Source organism: Cheilinus undulatus, linkage group 7, assembly GCF_018320785.1.
Source record: "Cheilinus undulatus linkage group 7, ASM1832078v1, whole genome shotgun sequence".
NCBI classification, from domain to species: domain Eukaryota; kingdom Metazoa; phylum Chordata; class Actinopteri; order Labriformes; family Labridae; genus Cheilinus; species Cheilinus undulatus.
Window position 1 is genome coordinate 4,283,193 of NC_054871.1, and position 15,520 is coordinate 4,298,712.

Consider the following 15,520-nt stretch of genomic DNA (forward strand, 5'->3'; position numbering starts at 1 on the left):
AAGTACAGTTACTCTGATTAAAAATTACTTACGTAAAAGTAAGTAATTCATTTATAAATCTACTCAAGTAAACGTAGAAAGTATTTAATTTTAATTTCTACTTTAAGCACTGAGTACTAAGTAGATGCTAGGTCTGGGCAGTTAAAACATTTCAGTTAAATCATAATAAAGTCTACAGAAACTTTTCAATTGCAGACAGTATAATATTTCTCTGTACTAAAATTTGTTAAAATACCAGTATGATATATTCATTGCAGCAGAGCTTTTCTGCTATGCAATTTATGCAAGCTTTCAAGTGTCAGTTTTTTTCAGAACAGATTGCAAAAAATCCTAGTTTGTGCAGTTTTACATATGTCCTCTTGCTAAAAATTAGAAGGATGTAAAATGGATTATTATCTCCAATACAATTCATACTGAATTGCCAATATGAGTCAACATATTCACATTTTTTTTCTTTTTCAAAAATTTTCAGCCCTATTTGTTACTGGGTTTCACACTGATGTCTACATCCACTTGTATTCCAGAGCTTTGATAAGTTATCATGATGATTGCTTACAAGGCTGTACATCAGCCAGTTCACTACTGTGACCTGAGAAAGACTGAAGTGTGTGTTTTTATCCCACCTAGACACTTCATTAATGAAACTTGCATCAATATTTCTTGACAAATCCCACAGACCTATATAAAATTCTCCAAGTTAGAGCTGCAGAAATATGTGATTTTGTCCTGGATTTATAACTGCTTGCTTCTTTCGTGAGCATCCAGAATTATATGGAGTCTAGCCTGTAGTTAATGTATGTAATTTCAGTACCATAGAAAAAAGATTTCTCATTAATATAGGGTAATTATAGTTCAAAATACATTAAAATGCAGATATATTTTTAAAATGGCCCAATATTTTTTGCTTGGTTGACTTGCTAAGAGGGGTCCTGTTTAATTTTCTTTCTGGGGGGCCCCAAATCCCTTGCAACGCCCCTGCCTGTGACCTTAGACACCTCAGGCAGCACTGCATTAATACATGGCATCATTCTGTGATAGATATTACAAACCGGGCTTAGGACCATAGGACCGTTTCAAAAAAACATTCTCACTTAATGCAGCATGTCGCTGCAGGTAAATAAGACTCTTTCATGCAAAGCAAAGGTCATATATCAACATGTTCCGGAAGCACTGCCCACTTCCCTAGACCCACACTCGTCTGAGATTGACTGAGCTAGACTGGAAAAGTGAGCTGTGCAAGCCTCTCCTGCACAAGACATCATGACACAACTTCACGACCATTTAGAGGCCCCATTAAGTTAAAATTTACAAGATTAAAGTTGTGACTTGACAATATGAGCAAATCAAATTAAAGAGATCGAAAAGGTATTTCATTTTTCTCAGATAGGCCCAAATAGTACAAAAGTATGCGATAACCTAACAAGATGCCACGATTTCTTTATTTTAGTACATTAGATTTTCTGATTCCATGATATAGCCTTTCAAAATAACAGATGATCTAAGTGTTGACCAAAATAACAACTTTATTCTCGTAGATTCACGTCTTCAATTCAGATAAATTATAACTTTAATCTTAAAACACCACTGTTTTAACGTGCTGCTAATAATTCGTTTTGCATTAGTAAATCCGGTAAAAAACAAACAAACAAACAAACAAACAAACAAACAAACAAACACACCAACAAACAAAAAAGAAGTTTCAGGGGATTTGTATTGAAAAACCCCGCTACTGTATTACAGTAGCCTCGGTATTTGAACGCGTTACACGCCCCTCTTCATCATCACTGAGATTCCCACAATGCAACGCGGCGGTGTATTAACATGGCGTCAATGGTGGCTGTTTTGACCAGGGCCGAGAGATTCGAGAAATATCATGTAGAACAGAACTATGGAGACAGATAAACCATAGTACTGCATCAGATTCAGATCTGGGAGGTAAGTGTAACCGTGCTGTTGTGTGTTGCAGTAGTTGAAGTCGTTTTTAACGGGTTTGTTGGACTTACTCCTGAGTGGTAACTGAGTGCCAGTGTTATTTATTTCTCGTTAGCTAGCTCAACCGGAGGACCGCCGGGCAAGCGGCTAACATTTGTTAGCGTACGAGGGCAGCTAACAGCAAAGTTGCCTGGTCAAATAGTCCCAGTGGGAATCCTCCTAAGAACATTAGAAACCGCTTATGTGTTGACTATGAGCATACACGTTACCTGGGTGCGCTTTGCCCCCTTCCTTTCGTCTCTGTTTTGGAAGTTGAGCTAACGTTCACTCTGGTGTTATGTCGAAGTCTGTCACCCTTGCAGTTTCGTTTCTCTCCAACTCGAAACAGCCGCCAGACGCGAATTAAGCCAAACCAGACGTGTCTACTATGTTTAACCACCATCTAAGTAGTAGAAATGAATTCATTAGTACAGGCATGAGGGAGTAACTGTCTGGATCCACTTAGAGGGTAAGGCGGACTTTAACACAACATCTTCAACAGTATTGAACTGTTAAGGCTATCTGTACAAGATGTGATGTGTTGGCATCTGTAAATTCCAATAGTTAATTTTCTGTTTGTACCAAGTTATAGACAGGGGCGAGAGGAGAACTACAGTAATTGACATGTAAAAGTAGACTTAATTCACAATAAGATGTGTGTGATGATACTGTGTAGGACTGGGCAAAATATTGAGTTTTTGAATTTGAACGTCAATACATTCCAAATGGGATTAAGGACAAGGCAGTGCTGTTTTATATCAATATAACTTACGTCTCTTTAAAATACCGTTACTGTAAAACACTGTACATATTTCTAAATTTGGCCACCGGTGAGTGTATTACAGTATGGGTTTATTTACAAAGTAGAAAATACATACCAGGCCTAATGCTCACATAAATTATTGTTTTAAGAACCACTTACGGAAATAAGTAGTCTTACTGACCTCAAGATGATCTGTTTGAGAGAAATATCCCTTTAAATTTATGCACACAACTTTGTACAAAAGCTAAAAATGCCAACAAGTACAGTTTTATCATTTCTTCTATTTTTTACTGAATACAAGATGCAACGTGAAAGGTGTTATTTGTTAGTCATGTGTTTGTTTTTTGGGGGGAAGTATATGCTTCAATAGGTCATCTAGGGCCCTATGATTTCCGCGTTAACGGAATCGCGGACAGAATTGCGGAATTGGCCAATAAAAACAGAATTTACAATTTACCACGAAAATCGCGGAAATTGAATGAAGTTGACTGAAATGCTGTGTTTTCTTTTAGAAAGAGGAACCTATATCTGAGGAAGATGTTCCCGGGGGATCATTAAAGTGTGGCACAACTTGTGCCTCACTCACAAACACTCACCCCGACCTCTCCTAAACAATAACAGCATGTCAAACAGCTGCATTGAACACCGGCAAACATCACGTAGCCCCATACGGGGCAGTACAGGGCGACATAATGTTGCACCTTCAAGGAAACTCATCCGTGCGAGATTTTATGAAATCCAGCAGTCTAAACAAGTTACAGTTAGCTTAATAATTCATCCTGTAGATACTGTAGTTCCCTTTGATTGCCGAACGAGCCAACACGTGTCTGTATTAACGTAGCGCTCTGATGTGAGGCAGAAGGACAGACAGCAAGGATGGAGAGAGATGATAAGAACCATTACAGTCAGGAGTAGAACAATGCAGCGTCAGACTGCATGCACTGTTTCATATTGAGAGAGTAAAGAAAAGTTTAGGTAACAGGTTTACTTTTAACCATTTAACTTTAATGTGACTTTCCTAATAAGCACTATCACTGTCTGTTTGAGAGAACAAAAGGATTTCTTTATTTACATTATGAACATCAGTTAAGATGTGATTATACATGTGGATATGTCTTGAAATGTTGGAAATATCTGACTGTTTCACTGGTTATAATTATTTTATATCAGGGTTATCCAAACAATGACTCCTGGGCCAACTCTGGCCGTTTTTCTATGAATTTAAGGTTATTTCTATTTAATTAGTGAACATTTCATTCATTTACATAAACAAGACACTCTTTTTATGGTAAAATTAGTGGAAAGGTTTAAAAGCGGCATTTCAAAAATTTAAATCAGAAAAACAGAATTGGGAAAAAAATAAAACGGATGGCTAAACATGGCTACCTGGACTCATGCTTTAACTTTTTTCTCCAGGAGTTTAGGTGGCCAACCTCCCTGATCATCCTCAGCGTTGTGTTGACTCTACCAGGGACACAAGCAGAAGAACAGGAAGTATGGATGAGTCCAAAAGTCCAGTAAAATCAGGCAAACACTCTCAGCCCAGAGGAGCCAAAGCTTCGTCCAGTGAGAAGTCAAACAGCGAGGCTCCAGCACAGAGAGAGGGCACCAGGTCTGCAACCCGAAGACAGGAAAATGTCACTGCTGCAAAGGATGAACACAACATAGGCACCCAGGTTGGTCGTGGATCAGGCAAGACTTTCTCTGATACACCCCAGGACAAGAGGAGAGGCCGGCCCTCCAGGCTGATTCGACTGACCGGAAGGACAAGTTCTGGGGAAAGAGGCAAGGGAAAAGTGGCCAGCCTGCAACAGCAACTCGTGGCACAGGCAGTGGACTCCAGGGCATCAGTGTCTGCAGACAGTAGCCCCTCAGCAAACAGAGAGATCAGTTCTCCTGCAGCGCTGGGCACACCTGAGAAAGCCCTCGCAGAAAAGGCCAAGAGTGTCACTGCAGTGCCAGCAAAGGAGAAGTCTCAAGGTGGGTTGGGAAGATGCTTTTTTGCTGAAATTATATTTTCATCCTCTGATGCACCACTTAATCACCGTTAATTGTAGGGGTGAAAGCTGCTGCACTGATGCATCAGCCTGTTGAAGAGGGCAAAGACAGGAGGCCAAGTGTGGAGGAGGGTCCCCTGACAGAGCAACAGCTGGGCCTCCGTCAAGCAGAGGAGCGCCTCTATAGAGACTACATCCACCGACTGTTAAAAGTAAGGAAAAAGTCCTACTTAAAGTATGTATATGGATCAGCTGATCTAAGCCTGTATGAGCTGTTAAACTGTCTGTTTTGGGCTAACAAGTTGACTCACTTAGTTTGTACATTCACATGATGCCCTAAAAATATGTCTTCAGTGACGACTAAGGGAGACAGAAGAAATGAGAAGTGGCAGGAGTGTGTCACTGTATGAATTAGATTAGTGATACACACAGGCAGGAGAGCATGCAGAGCTGGGCGATTCAAGCAGAGAGAGGGAAAAAGTCTAACATGTAGTTTTCTCATTGTTTCACGGCAGTTATGCCCTGAATAACTTAGAAACAACACAGCTTGAGACAAAGATGTAGGATGTTTGTACTGAAATTGTGCTCTGAGTGTCTCTGCTCTGCCCATTGTCACAGCCTACTCCTGCTGCCTGTTTCATTCATCATTCAGCAAATCTGTTGTTGAAGCCTCTTTATCGTCTCATTAAATTGTACACATTAGCACTAGTGTCTGTTAGAGACCGATGGAGAGAAGAGGAGTGAGAAGGCATTGTCATTGCTGCTTAAAAGTCCAGAGCTGCAACTTTTTTGCTTCATCTTGGTAAATAAACACTGCATGCTGACTGATATGCTTGTAAATTACCTAGCGCTGGCAGGAACAAGTAACCTGGCATGGCAGATTGATGTGTTTCACACATCCATCTGGTAAACCACTCAAAGACAGCGTTAGGGAAATGGCAGAGCCTTTGAAAAAACTCGGAGGATGATTGGATGTCACATCTTTACGGGCCAGTCAGAGCAACAAAACACGTGACGTAGCCACTACTGAAGGAGTAAACTCCATAGAGAGCTGCATAACATGAACCATGGCGACTGTAGATATGTCAGTACACGACTTTTGTCGTTTTTGAAAAGAAAACAACTCACTGCTGTTCTTTGTTCTTCTTTTAACGGAGAATTGTTGTGAAGTTCTGATCAAACTGGAGCTTTAGCAGTATCCTCGCTAATCTCTTCCGCCATAATTGCACCGGCCTCTTGTTGCTGCTTGCTTACGTGATGACTCTGCCGCACCCAACGAACAATCGATTGGTCGGTACAAGGGTGTTTTCTCAGTCTAGAAGTTTTTCTTTGGTTGACTACAGGCCTACAGGCAACCCTCGCAGCCAGCCTGAATCAAGCAGTGATGGCTCAGTTTACACAACTGCAACTGTCCTCTATGCCTGTGATTAGGTTAATTGGTGTGAATGTGTTCAGGTTTAAACCATCAGTCCCCTAAATACTGAACAGATAACAGAATGAAACATTCAAAAGCTGACATTTTCCTTTGCCTTTGCTTTCACAGCAGTCTCCAGAGTACCCAAACTATCAGTACTTATGCAAGCTCTGCTCTGTGCACATTGAGAACATTCAAGGAGCACACAAACACATCAAGGAAAAGAGACACAAGAAGAACATAATGGTATGAAAATCTTATGTTTTTGCTTCCTCATTTTAATCTTGTTGTTTAACTAGCGGGGCAAAATGTATGAGCTTGGTGTGATGCTTTTTTGTTTAATCTGGATGTAATACATTAGGAAAAACAGGAAGAGAATGAGCTGCGTGCCCTGCCACCTCCCTCTGCTGCCCAACTGAAGGCAGTGGACATGGCCGTGCTGGAAACAGCCAAGGAGCATGGGATCTCAGAGGAGGACTTCGAGGTTCGCAAGGCCGTGGTCATCAGGATGGAAGAGATCATAAAGAGGCACCTCTCAGGTTGTTTGAAGTTCTTTTATGGACAGTTTTCTTTCATAAGTGTGCAGACCCTTTTGATGTGATCTAAGTTCTTTATACTTTATTTATTGGTCTACATGTTTTCTTTGGTTTTCCAGCTTGTTCTCTGCGTCTCTACGGTTCATGTCTTACCCGATTTGCCTTCAAGGCGAGTGATATCAACATCGATGTCACCCACCCTTCCTCAGTAAGCTCCGCTGTTCAAAAAGTGACAATAGAATTTCTCTAAAATTATATATACAGTCATAGATGAAAATATTGGCACCCCTGGAATTTTTCCAGAAAATACATCATTTCTCCCAGAAATTGCTGCAATCAGCAATTGTTTTTGGTATACACGTGTTTATTTCCTTGATGTGCATTGGAACAATACAAAAAATCAGAAGAAAAAAGACAAAATTGACATAATTTTACACAAAACTCAAAAAATGGGCCGGACAAAATTATTGGCACCCTCAACTTAATATTTGGTTGCACAACCTTGGAAAAAATAACTGAAACCAATCGCTTCCTATAACCATCAACAAGCTTCTTATACCTCTCAGCTGGATTTTTGGACCACTCTTCTTTTGCAAACTACTCCAGGTCTCTCAGATTTGAAGGGTGCTTCTTGCAGCAGCAGTTTTAAGATCTCTTCATAGGTGTTGAGTGGGATTTAGATCCAGACTCATTGCTGGCCACTTCAGAACTCTCCAGCACTTTGTCTCCAACCATTTCTTGGTGCTTTTTGAGGTATGTTTGGGGTCATTGACCTGCTAGAACACCCATGACCTCTTACGCAGACCCAGCTTTCTGACATTAGGCCCTACATTGCGGCCCAAAATCTTTTGGTAGTCTCAGATTTCATGATTCCTTGCACACAGTCAAGGCACCCAGTGCCAGAGGCAGCAAAATAACCCCAAAACATCCTTGAACCTCCACCATGTTTGAATGTAGGTACTGTGTTCTGTTCTTTGTAGGCCTCATTCCATTTTTTGTAAACAGTAGAATGACCTGCTTTTCCAAAAAGCTCTACCTTAGTCTCATCTGTCCACAAAATGTTCTCCCAGAAGGATTGAGGCTTACTCAGGTACATTTTTGCAAACTCCAGTCTGGCTTTTTTGTGTCTCTTTGTCAGCAGTGGGGTCCTCCTCAGTCTCCTGCCATAGCGCTTCATCTCATTCAGATTATGACGTATGGTCTGAGCTGACACTTTTGCACCCTGAGTCTGCAGGACAGCCCAAATTTGTGTGGAAGTTGACTGAGGATGTTTATCCACCATTCCAACTATCCTGCGTTGCATTCATTTATCAGTTTTTCTCTTCTATCCACATCCAGGGAGATTAGCCACAGTTCCATGGATTATAAACTTCTTGATTATATTATGCACAGTGGACAAAGGAATTTCAAGATCTCTGGAAATGGTCTTGAAACCTTGAGATTGTTTATATTTTTCCACAATTTTGCTTTTTAAGTCCTCAGACAATTCTCGGCTCCTCTTTCTCTTCTCCATGCTTGGTGTGACACACACAGGCACACAACACAAAGGTTGAGTCAACTTTTAGACATTCCAGCTGGCTTCAGGTGTGATTTCTAGATTGCCAGCACCTGCTACTGCCACAGGTTAGTTTAAATGAGCATCACATGCTTGAAATAAAATGATTTACCCACAGTTTTGAAAGGGTGTCAATAATTTTGTCTGGCCCATTTTTTGAGTTTTGTGTAAAATTATGTCAATTTTGTCTTTTTTCTTTGGATTTTTTTGTGTTTTTCCAATGCACATAAAGGAAATAAACGTGTATACCAAAAACATTTGTAATTGCAGCAATTTCTGGGAGAAATGATGTATTTCCTGGAAAAATTCCAGGGGTGCCAATATTTTCATCCATGACTGTATTTTAACTGACACCAACGTTTGGGCTCACATTTCATCTTTACTTATTGTTCTTCAGATGACACAACCCGAGGTCTTGATTCAAGTGCTGGAAATTCTTAAAAACAGCTGTAAGTTTTGCCGGAGTACATTACAGATTTTGCATGAAGATGATTCGAAGTGGTTTATTGTTCTAAATGCATTTGCCAAATACATGTAGTGAGGATTTTTCAAAAGGGGAAATTGCTGAGGCATTCTTTTGCTTTTTTGTTTGGATTAATAATTTGGTTTAGATTTGTAAAGCTACTTAATGCATAGCTGCTCTTTGTTTCTTCGTGGTCATTTGCTTTCTTGTTCACTCTCCTCTCTCTAGCTGAATTTTCGGAGGTTGAGTCAGATTTTCATGCCAAAGTTCCTGCTGTGTTCTGTCGGGATGTCAGCAGGTGAGTGTGGAATGCGTCCACTGAGATTTTTCCCATTCTTATATCTGTGTATTATTTTGTCTTTTTTTCTCTCTGTAACATTACATTCATCATACATGACAAGAGAATTAAGGGACAGGGCCAGTGTCCACAGCTGCTGTTTTACACACAGGTAATCCTCATTTTCTACATAAAACCAGTGTGAGTCAGCATTTTCAGCACCCACCTTCATGAGCACAAAAACACTTTTGGAGCAGCACAACATTCATCAATGCTACTTCTTGCTCACTGGCCAAACAAAATCAGGAAGGGGTAGGACTTTTGATATCAACTTAGCCAACATCATCGGCAATAGAGAAACTGATCTTACTCGCCTTTTGTAAGCAAAGTTTCCATGTTTAGAGCTGCTAATGTCAGGACAGGATTCCTTTACATTGTTTTTATGTTTTCTTGGAAACATTTCCTTGAAAACAGAAAATGAGTTTGTTCTTAGCTATTTAAAAGAAAATATATGGATACTACCAAGGAAAGCAGAAGTCAGCTTTTATAACCTAGCACCTGTAACACCGCGTCCTAACTACATGCAACCTGAGCAAGAGTCAGTGAGTGTATTCCCATGGACTTTAGTATTCCGGTTATGAGCCGGTTATGGGTCACATCCAAGCTGCAGTATCGCCCTCCGCTGAACTGGACAACATCTGTTGTTAATGAAAGAGTGGATGCTTGGGTGTGTGATTTCAACCAGCAGTCAATATTACATGTTGTTTGTACACTGGAGATCAAAATTAGAGGACAACCCACAATTTCCTAAATGTCAAGTTCACTCCATTGTCCTCTCAAAAATTATCCAAACACAAGTAAAAGGGCAGTATTTTAAGCATATTGCATGAGTTACAAATATTCTGAAGCACAGTATAAAAACTTAAATCAGATATTCTAAAAAGAACACTGATCAAAATTAGAAAACACTTTCAGATACCTCCCAGTAATTGGTGTTAGTCTGGCACCTGGTGCCAATTTCCTTAATTATCTGACAAACCCTATTTAAATGGCAGCCTAACTTCCAGTTTTCACTGACTTCACAAGATGGTGAGCTGTTCTAAAGTCACTGAAACCCTCCGGTAGCAGGTTGTCCAGATGAAGTGCAAAGGGATGACCTTGTCAGCAATAAGAAGAGAAGTTGGTCGTTCCAAATCTGTGATAACCAGAATATTACATCTTTACCAAGTCACAAATTCACAAAATCAGCCAGCAATTTTCATGCAGGACAATGCCCCCTGTCACACAGCAAAACAAGTAAAGCAGTTCCTTGAAACCGAAAACATTGAAATAATGAAATGGCCAGCCCAGAGTCTTGATCTAAACCCAATAGAAAACCTCTGGAAAATCCTTGGAGACAAAGTTATTGCCACGAAACCCACTACTGTCACCAAACTGTGGATGAGACTGGAAGAAGAGTGGACCAAAATCACACCAGAGCAGTGTGAGAGACTGGTTATGTCCTGTGGCCGTAGATGTGCTGAAGTCATTCAAAGCAAAGTCCTATACACTTCCTACTAATTTTTGATTGTCATAACATTCAGAAAATTATGTTGTAATCTTTCTTTGTGCTACAGGCATTGCTGTTCTTTAACTTTGATCATCATTTTTTCTGCAAAATGAAGTTGTTTTTGTTAGTGTTCCATATTTTGTTGTAAAACGCTGTTCTAGTTGCATGGTATTGCCACAACAAAGAATCCTTTAAATGCTGAGCAATGAGGATTACATTATTTCGGAATAAATCAAGTATTCATGAATTGTTCTCTAATTTTGATCTCTAGTGTACATAAGCACAAACCAGAGGTTGCGCTGGACTTTTTTGTTGTCCGTCACTCCTTTAAAATCCCGCTGGATCCATCCTGACAGAGAGCTTCATACAGCACACACTCATGCGTCACAGCGCAGAGACAAGTCAGAGAGATGGAGCACAACTTTAAGTTCTGTCTCTGTTATGACCTGTGAGTAGGTTCTAAACGTATGCCTTTATCTGTCATATTTCCATGACATGGAAAGTACAGTGTTAAAGTGAGGTTTCATTGGTCACCTTGGACACATATGAAATTAACGGAAAAAACCCGACAATTTCAGCATCAGTGTGCAGACATGATTATAACAACATGAAACAGGCTCATTGTGCAAAGGCCTCTACATGTCGACCTGTGTACTGAAACACTTGGAGGCTGCAGCAGCCTCTCTGTGTGTTGTCAGCACGGAGACCAACGTTGAGAAAAAGCAACTGCTAGAAATGACGTTTTGAGCGGACCAATCACAGCCCTTGCAGTCCGTGTCATCGTGACGTGAAGTTAGAATTTTTTGGAGGTGCGCATCAGGCTATGGCGTAGGGGTCCACGTTGACGCAGAGGGCTACGCATAGCCACACCGTCGACGCGACGCAGAAGCATAAATCAGGCTTAAGGGTTAAAGAGCTACAAGTCCCCCCATGTGACTATCTTACAAATGAAGCCAATCTTTGTTACATCATGACTGATAGAAGACATCCAATGTGGAATACCTGCCAGCTGGTGCCTCACCTCCATGAGCAAGTATGGTAGCTAGCTCAATAGCTTATGAGCTTACACCATGAATGTTCAGTTTTTTCAGGACTTCAAAACTTTAATCACCATTCACAAAAAATGATGGGCAGTGTTTGTATTCAAAGAACTGCAGGTATTTGTTTCAGGTTAGTGAATGTGTTTTGTAGCAGAAAGCTGCTAAGCCGATCATTTATTGATGTTGGCCTTTTGGCGTCAGCTGTCGTTAGGCTCGCACGCGATATAAGTCCATTTATCAATCAGCAGAGCTAACACTAGAGCAAAGTCAGCTGCATGTGAGTGTTGGAAAGAACCGCTACACCCAGCGTCTTTTCAGTGCATTATGAGTGTTTGTTTAGTGCTGATCAGACCACTCAAGCACTACAACCAACACTTCTCAGTCCATTGTGTTCAGAATGATGCTGGTGTCGCTAATCCAGGCAAACAATCCTATACTAGAGAGGGCGGAACTCGTCACCCAGGTAGCAAAGAAAACAGATGCTTGTAAGATGATGACAAAGAAAGTGGATTTGTGGAAATGGATTATCTGGATATTGCAGAGTAATACTTCCATGACGTTTTAGTCCTGTGGTCCTCCTTCGCACGTTCACTCGTTAACAATCTCAGAATATTTATTACGTAACAAGGAATGGTGTGACATTGTCAAGTTTCAAATTGATTGATTGAAATGATTTTTAGCCTCCAGTGGTTATGAATACAAAAGTCTAAATGAAACACTTACAGGGCTGTATGACCATCTGGTTTTGTCATTGGTGGTAAATTCAGCACAGCTTGAGCTCTGCCCCCTCCCTCCAAAACAGCTCTCACTTTAATTTAAGTGAGGAGCAGAAGGACTCACAACATACTCCTGTTGGTTTGAAAAGACAGTTACAGAAGATGTCGGGAAGGCAGCTGTTTAAGAAAAATTACCTCAGTTATATGGAGATGTATGGACCATTTCAACTGATTTTTCATCTTACAGTCCCTGAGCACACACATTAGATTACTTGGGCTCAGTTTTAATTTTGACAGCTATTTTGAATATAGTTTTAGTCTAAATTTCGAGATTAAAATGTTCTTTAGTTTTTGTCACATTTTGGTATTTAAAGTTTTAGTAGATGAAAACTCAAAAACATTTTATAATATAATCTTGGATTTATATAGCCCCTTACAAGGAACCCAAGGATGCTTTACAAAAACGTACATTGTCTGTTGAAGCAGTCCCAAAGTGAAGATTCCCCACACGAGATCTCACATGAACTTGCGTGATCAAACCTGACTTCAGAAGAAAAATACAAAATCAAAGGACTATCAAAATCTTCCTGCTGTGCATTACAGTTATGGCAGAAATACAAAAATGAGGAAAAAGATTTGGATGGCATCCTGGCTGAGAAGAAGGCATAGTTGTGTTAATGTTTGTAAGCTGTTTGGCATGTAACATCCGGCTGGTGACAGTACCAAGTCTGCTCACTCTCAGTGGTTGTTGTGGGTATTCTGCCAGAGGAAGCCCAACCACAATTGCAAATGTCAGACGTATGATATTTTTGGTTCAAGGTTAGGGAGGCTCTGACGTGGTTTGGAGTTGTAATATAGTCAAAGTGTGCAAATCTGCCCTTATGTCAGGCTGAAAACTATGTTGTGTGTTGCTGGCTTAACATGCAGGATTTGATATGTTTACATGGTTTTGGCTGCACCTCAAGGCAGCTTAACAAGTTTATTATATCATTTCAAATTAAGATGTTGTTAAATCAAAGTTCATAGTAATCCTGATCCTTGACCTTTTATATCCCCTGAGTCCTCTGTCAGTACAACACTGTGAATGTAAGAATTTGATCCAACCCTTTCTATTTATCTTTCTTTCCTCTGTTTCTGTGCAGTGGTCTGATGTGCAAAGTAAGTGCAGGCAATGATGTTGCTTGTCTCACCACCAATCACCTGGCAGCCCTAGCTAAACTCGAGCCCAGATTGGTTCCCCTGGTGCTGGCCTTCCGCTACTGGGCAAGGGTAAGCCTGAGAGTGACAGCACCTCCATCCCTGTACAAACATGATATATTCCTCATATGACATGGAGCTGAAAGTTGTAGCATACATTAGACTCTTTTTTTTGTAAATGAGTGAGTTGAATTGTTTCTGTAAAGGCACAAATGCAGATTAACTTAAATCTGTATTTTTCTCTTGACATTGCTGCAGTTGTGTCACATTGACTGCCAGGCTGAAGGTGGCATCCCCTCCTACTCCTTCGCCCTCATGGTCATCTTTTTCCTGCAGCAGAGGAAAGATCCCATCCTCCCTGTCTACCTGGGCCACTGGGTATGTAAAATAACTGTTACTCAAAGAAATCTCCCTTTGTCATTTCTTAAAAGCTCATGACATCTGGATGCAAAATCAGGGCGCTGTTGTGTATGATCTGTCACTTCCTTTTCTGCTCATGTTTCCCTAACTAAAGTTTTAGAGGGACTGACTGAAATTCAGATTGTACCTACTTGTTATCGCTAACTTGTCCTCTGTGGTGTTTGTCAAGCATTACATAAAAGCTCTATATTAGAGGGTAGACTGATACCTTTTTTTCATAGTTAATGTTAGTAGTTCATGAAACCAGTAAAATCTCTCCATCAAAATATGAATATGAAGCAGTATTTATGATCAATACAACAGCAAAAAAGATGAATTATCAGTGAAAACTACTCTTTTTAATGTTATGTTTAGGGGTGCACAATAACTATCGGGCCTATAGCAGGATAGTTATCAGGCGATAACAGGAAATTATTACGTCATTCTTATCGGTCCGATATCATTTTAATGTTATGTTTAGGGGTGCACGATAACTATGGGGCCGATAGTTATCGGGCTGATAACAGAAAATTATTACGTCGTTCTTATCGGTCCGATATCATTACGACGAGCCCCGATAACATCACTTTCTCAGGAGACTACACATTCCGAAACAGCAGGTGGCGCCCCAGTACAAGACCTGCTATTAAAGCACCAAAGAAGAAGAGAAAGTAGCAGCCCCTGTGCTAAAATGCTGACAACACGATGGCGTTATTCAGTATTGACGGGGAGTATAACACGACCGTGTGTGTAGAATTTGCCCTGCAAAGGTCGCAAAGAGTAGAAAGAAGTCCTCGACGGATCTTATAAGTCACTTAAGAGTCATCATCCTAATGACGTTAAAACGAAGCAGCAGCAGCCATTAGCCTCAGCCGCGGGCATTAGCAGGCTTTGAAAACTGCAGAAAGCTTGCCAGAGCCAAAAGGCGCAACGTTATAATAACAAAATCAGTCTGACAGTCTCCTGATCCATCGCTACTTTCATAGACGTATACCTGCCTGCTCTGTTTAACGTGGTTTCATTCAGTCTGATCGACGTTATGAACAGAAGGTAGCCACAGACCACGGTGGACTTTACATTCTTAACCTATCTCTGATAAGACTTATGTCAGTGCATATTTTTAATCTTTATGTCAAACATCAGCTTGCTTTAATTCTGGCTTAAGCAAAAAAAAAAAAAAAACAGACCCCCAAATATCTCCATTTGTTAAGCATAACAGCCTGTTATCATTTGGTTTTATGGGGGAAAACCTATGTCTATGTTTTTGTATGTTGTACTTGGTACACAAATGTTTAACTAAGAAAAGTGAACTATGATAACAGTTATAAAGTCAGAATGGTTCTTTGTTTTTTGAAAAACACGAGTGATATTAGTTAAAATGAGTTATAAATATCTTTGCTCACTACATAGTAACCCCTTCTTACCCCCCGATGTGCATAAACACATCAAATAAACTTCTTTTGTTAAATCAACAATTGAAAAAAATATATCGGTTATTATTGGTGATCGGTCATCAGGAGAAGGAAATTATCGGTTATCCGTATCGGTTCAGAAAAATAGTTATTGTGCATCACTAGTTATGTTTATATTAACTAGTAGTACTATTGAAATGACCCAAAAACAGTTTAAAAAGTTTTATCTGA

At 40.2% G+C, this 15,520-nt stretch overlaps 1 protein-coding gene across 3 annotated transcripts in view; it reads left to right on the forward strand.

Moving 5' to 3' along the window:
- Positions 1 to 1,800: 1,800 nt before the first annotated feature.
- Positions 1,801 to 15,520, forward strand: part of tut4 (terminal uridylyl transferase 4) — a 42,529-nt gene continuing 28,809 nt past the window's right edge. For all 3 annotated transcript variants that reach the window (XR_005992089.1, XM_041791035.1, XM_041791036.1), the window contains exons 1-10: positions 1,801 to 1,935; positions 4,151 to 4,714; positions 4,792 to 4,943; positions 6,275 to 6,391; positions 6,507 to 6,684; positions 6,801 to 6,889; positions 8,634 to 8,685; positions 8,928 to 8,997; positions 13,424 to 13,550; positions 13,737 to 13,856. Coding sequence is in view for 2 of the 3 variants with exons in the window: in XM_041791035.1 (XP_041646969.1) it covers positions 4,231 to 4,714; positions 4,792 to 4,943; positions 6,275 to 6,391; positions 6,507 to 6,684; positions 6,801 to 6,889; positions 8,634 to 8,685; positions 8,928 to 8,997; positions 13,424 to 13,550; positions 13,737 to 13,856 (1,389 nt within the window). In the remaining variant the exon portion in view is untranslated. The remainder of the gene's footprint in view (positions 1,936 to 4,150; positions 4,715 to 4,791; positions 4,944 to 6,274; positions 6,392 to 6,506; positions 6,685 to 6,800; positions 6,890 to 8,633; positions 8,686 to 8,927; positions 8,998 to 13,423; positions 13,551 to 13,736; positions 13,857 to 15,520) is intronic.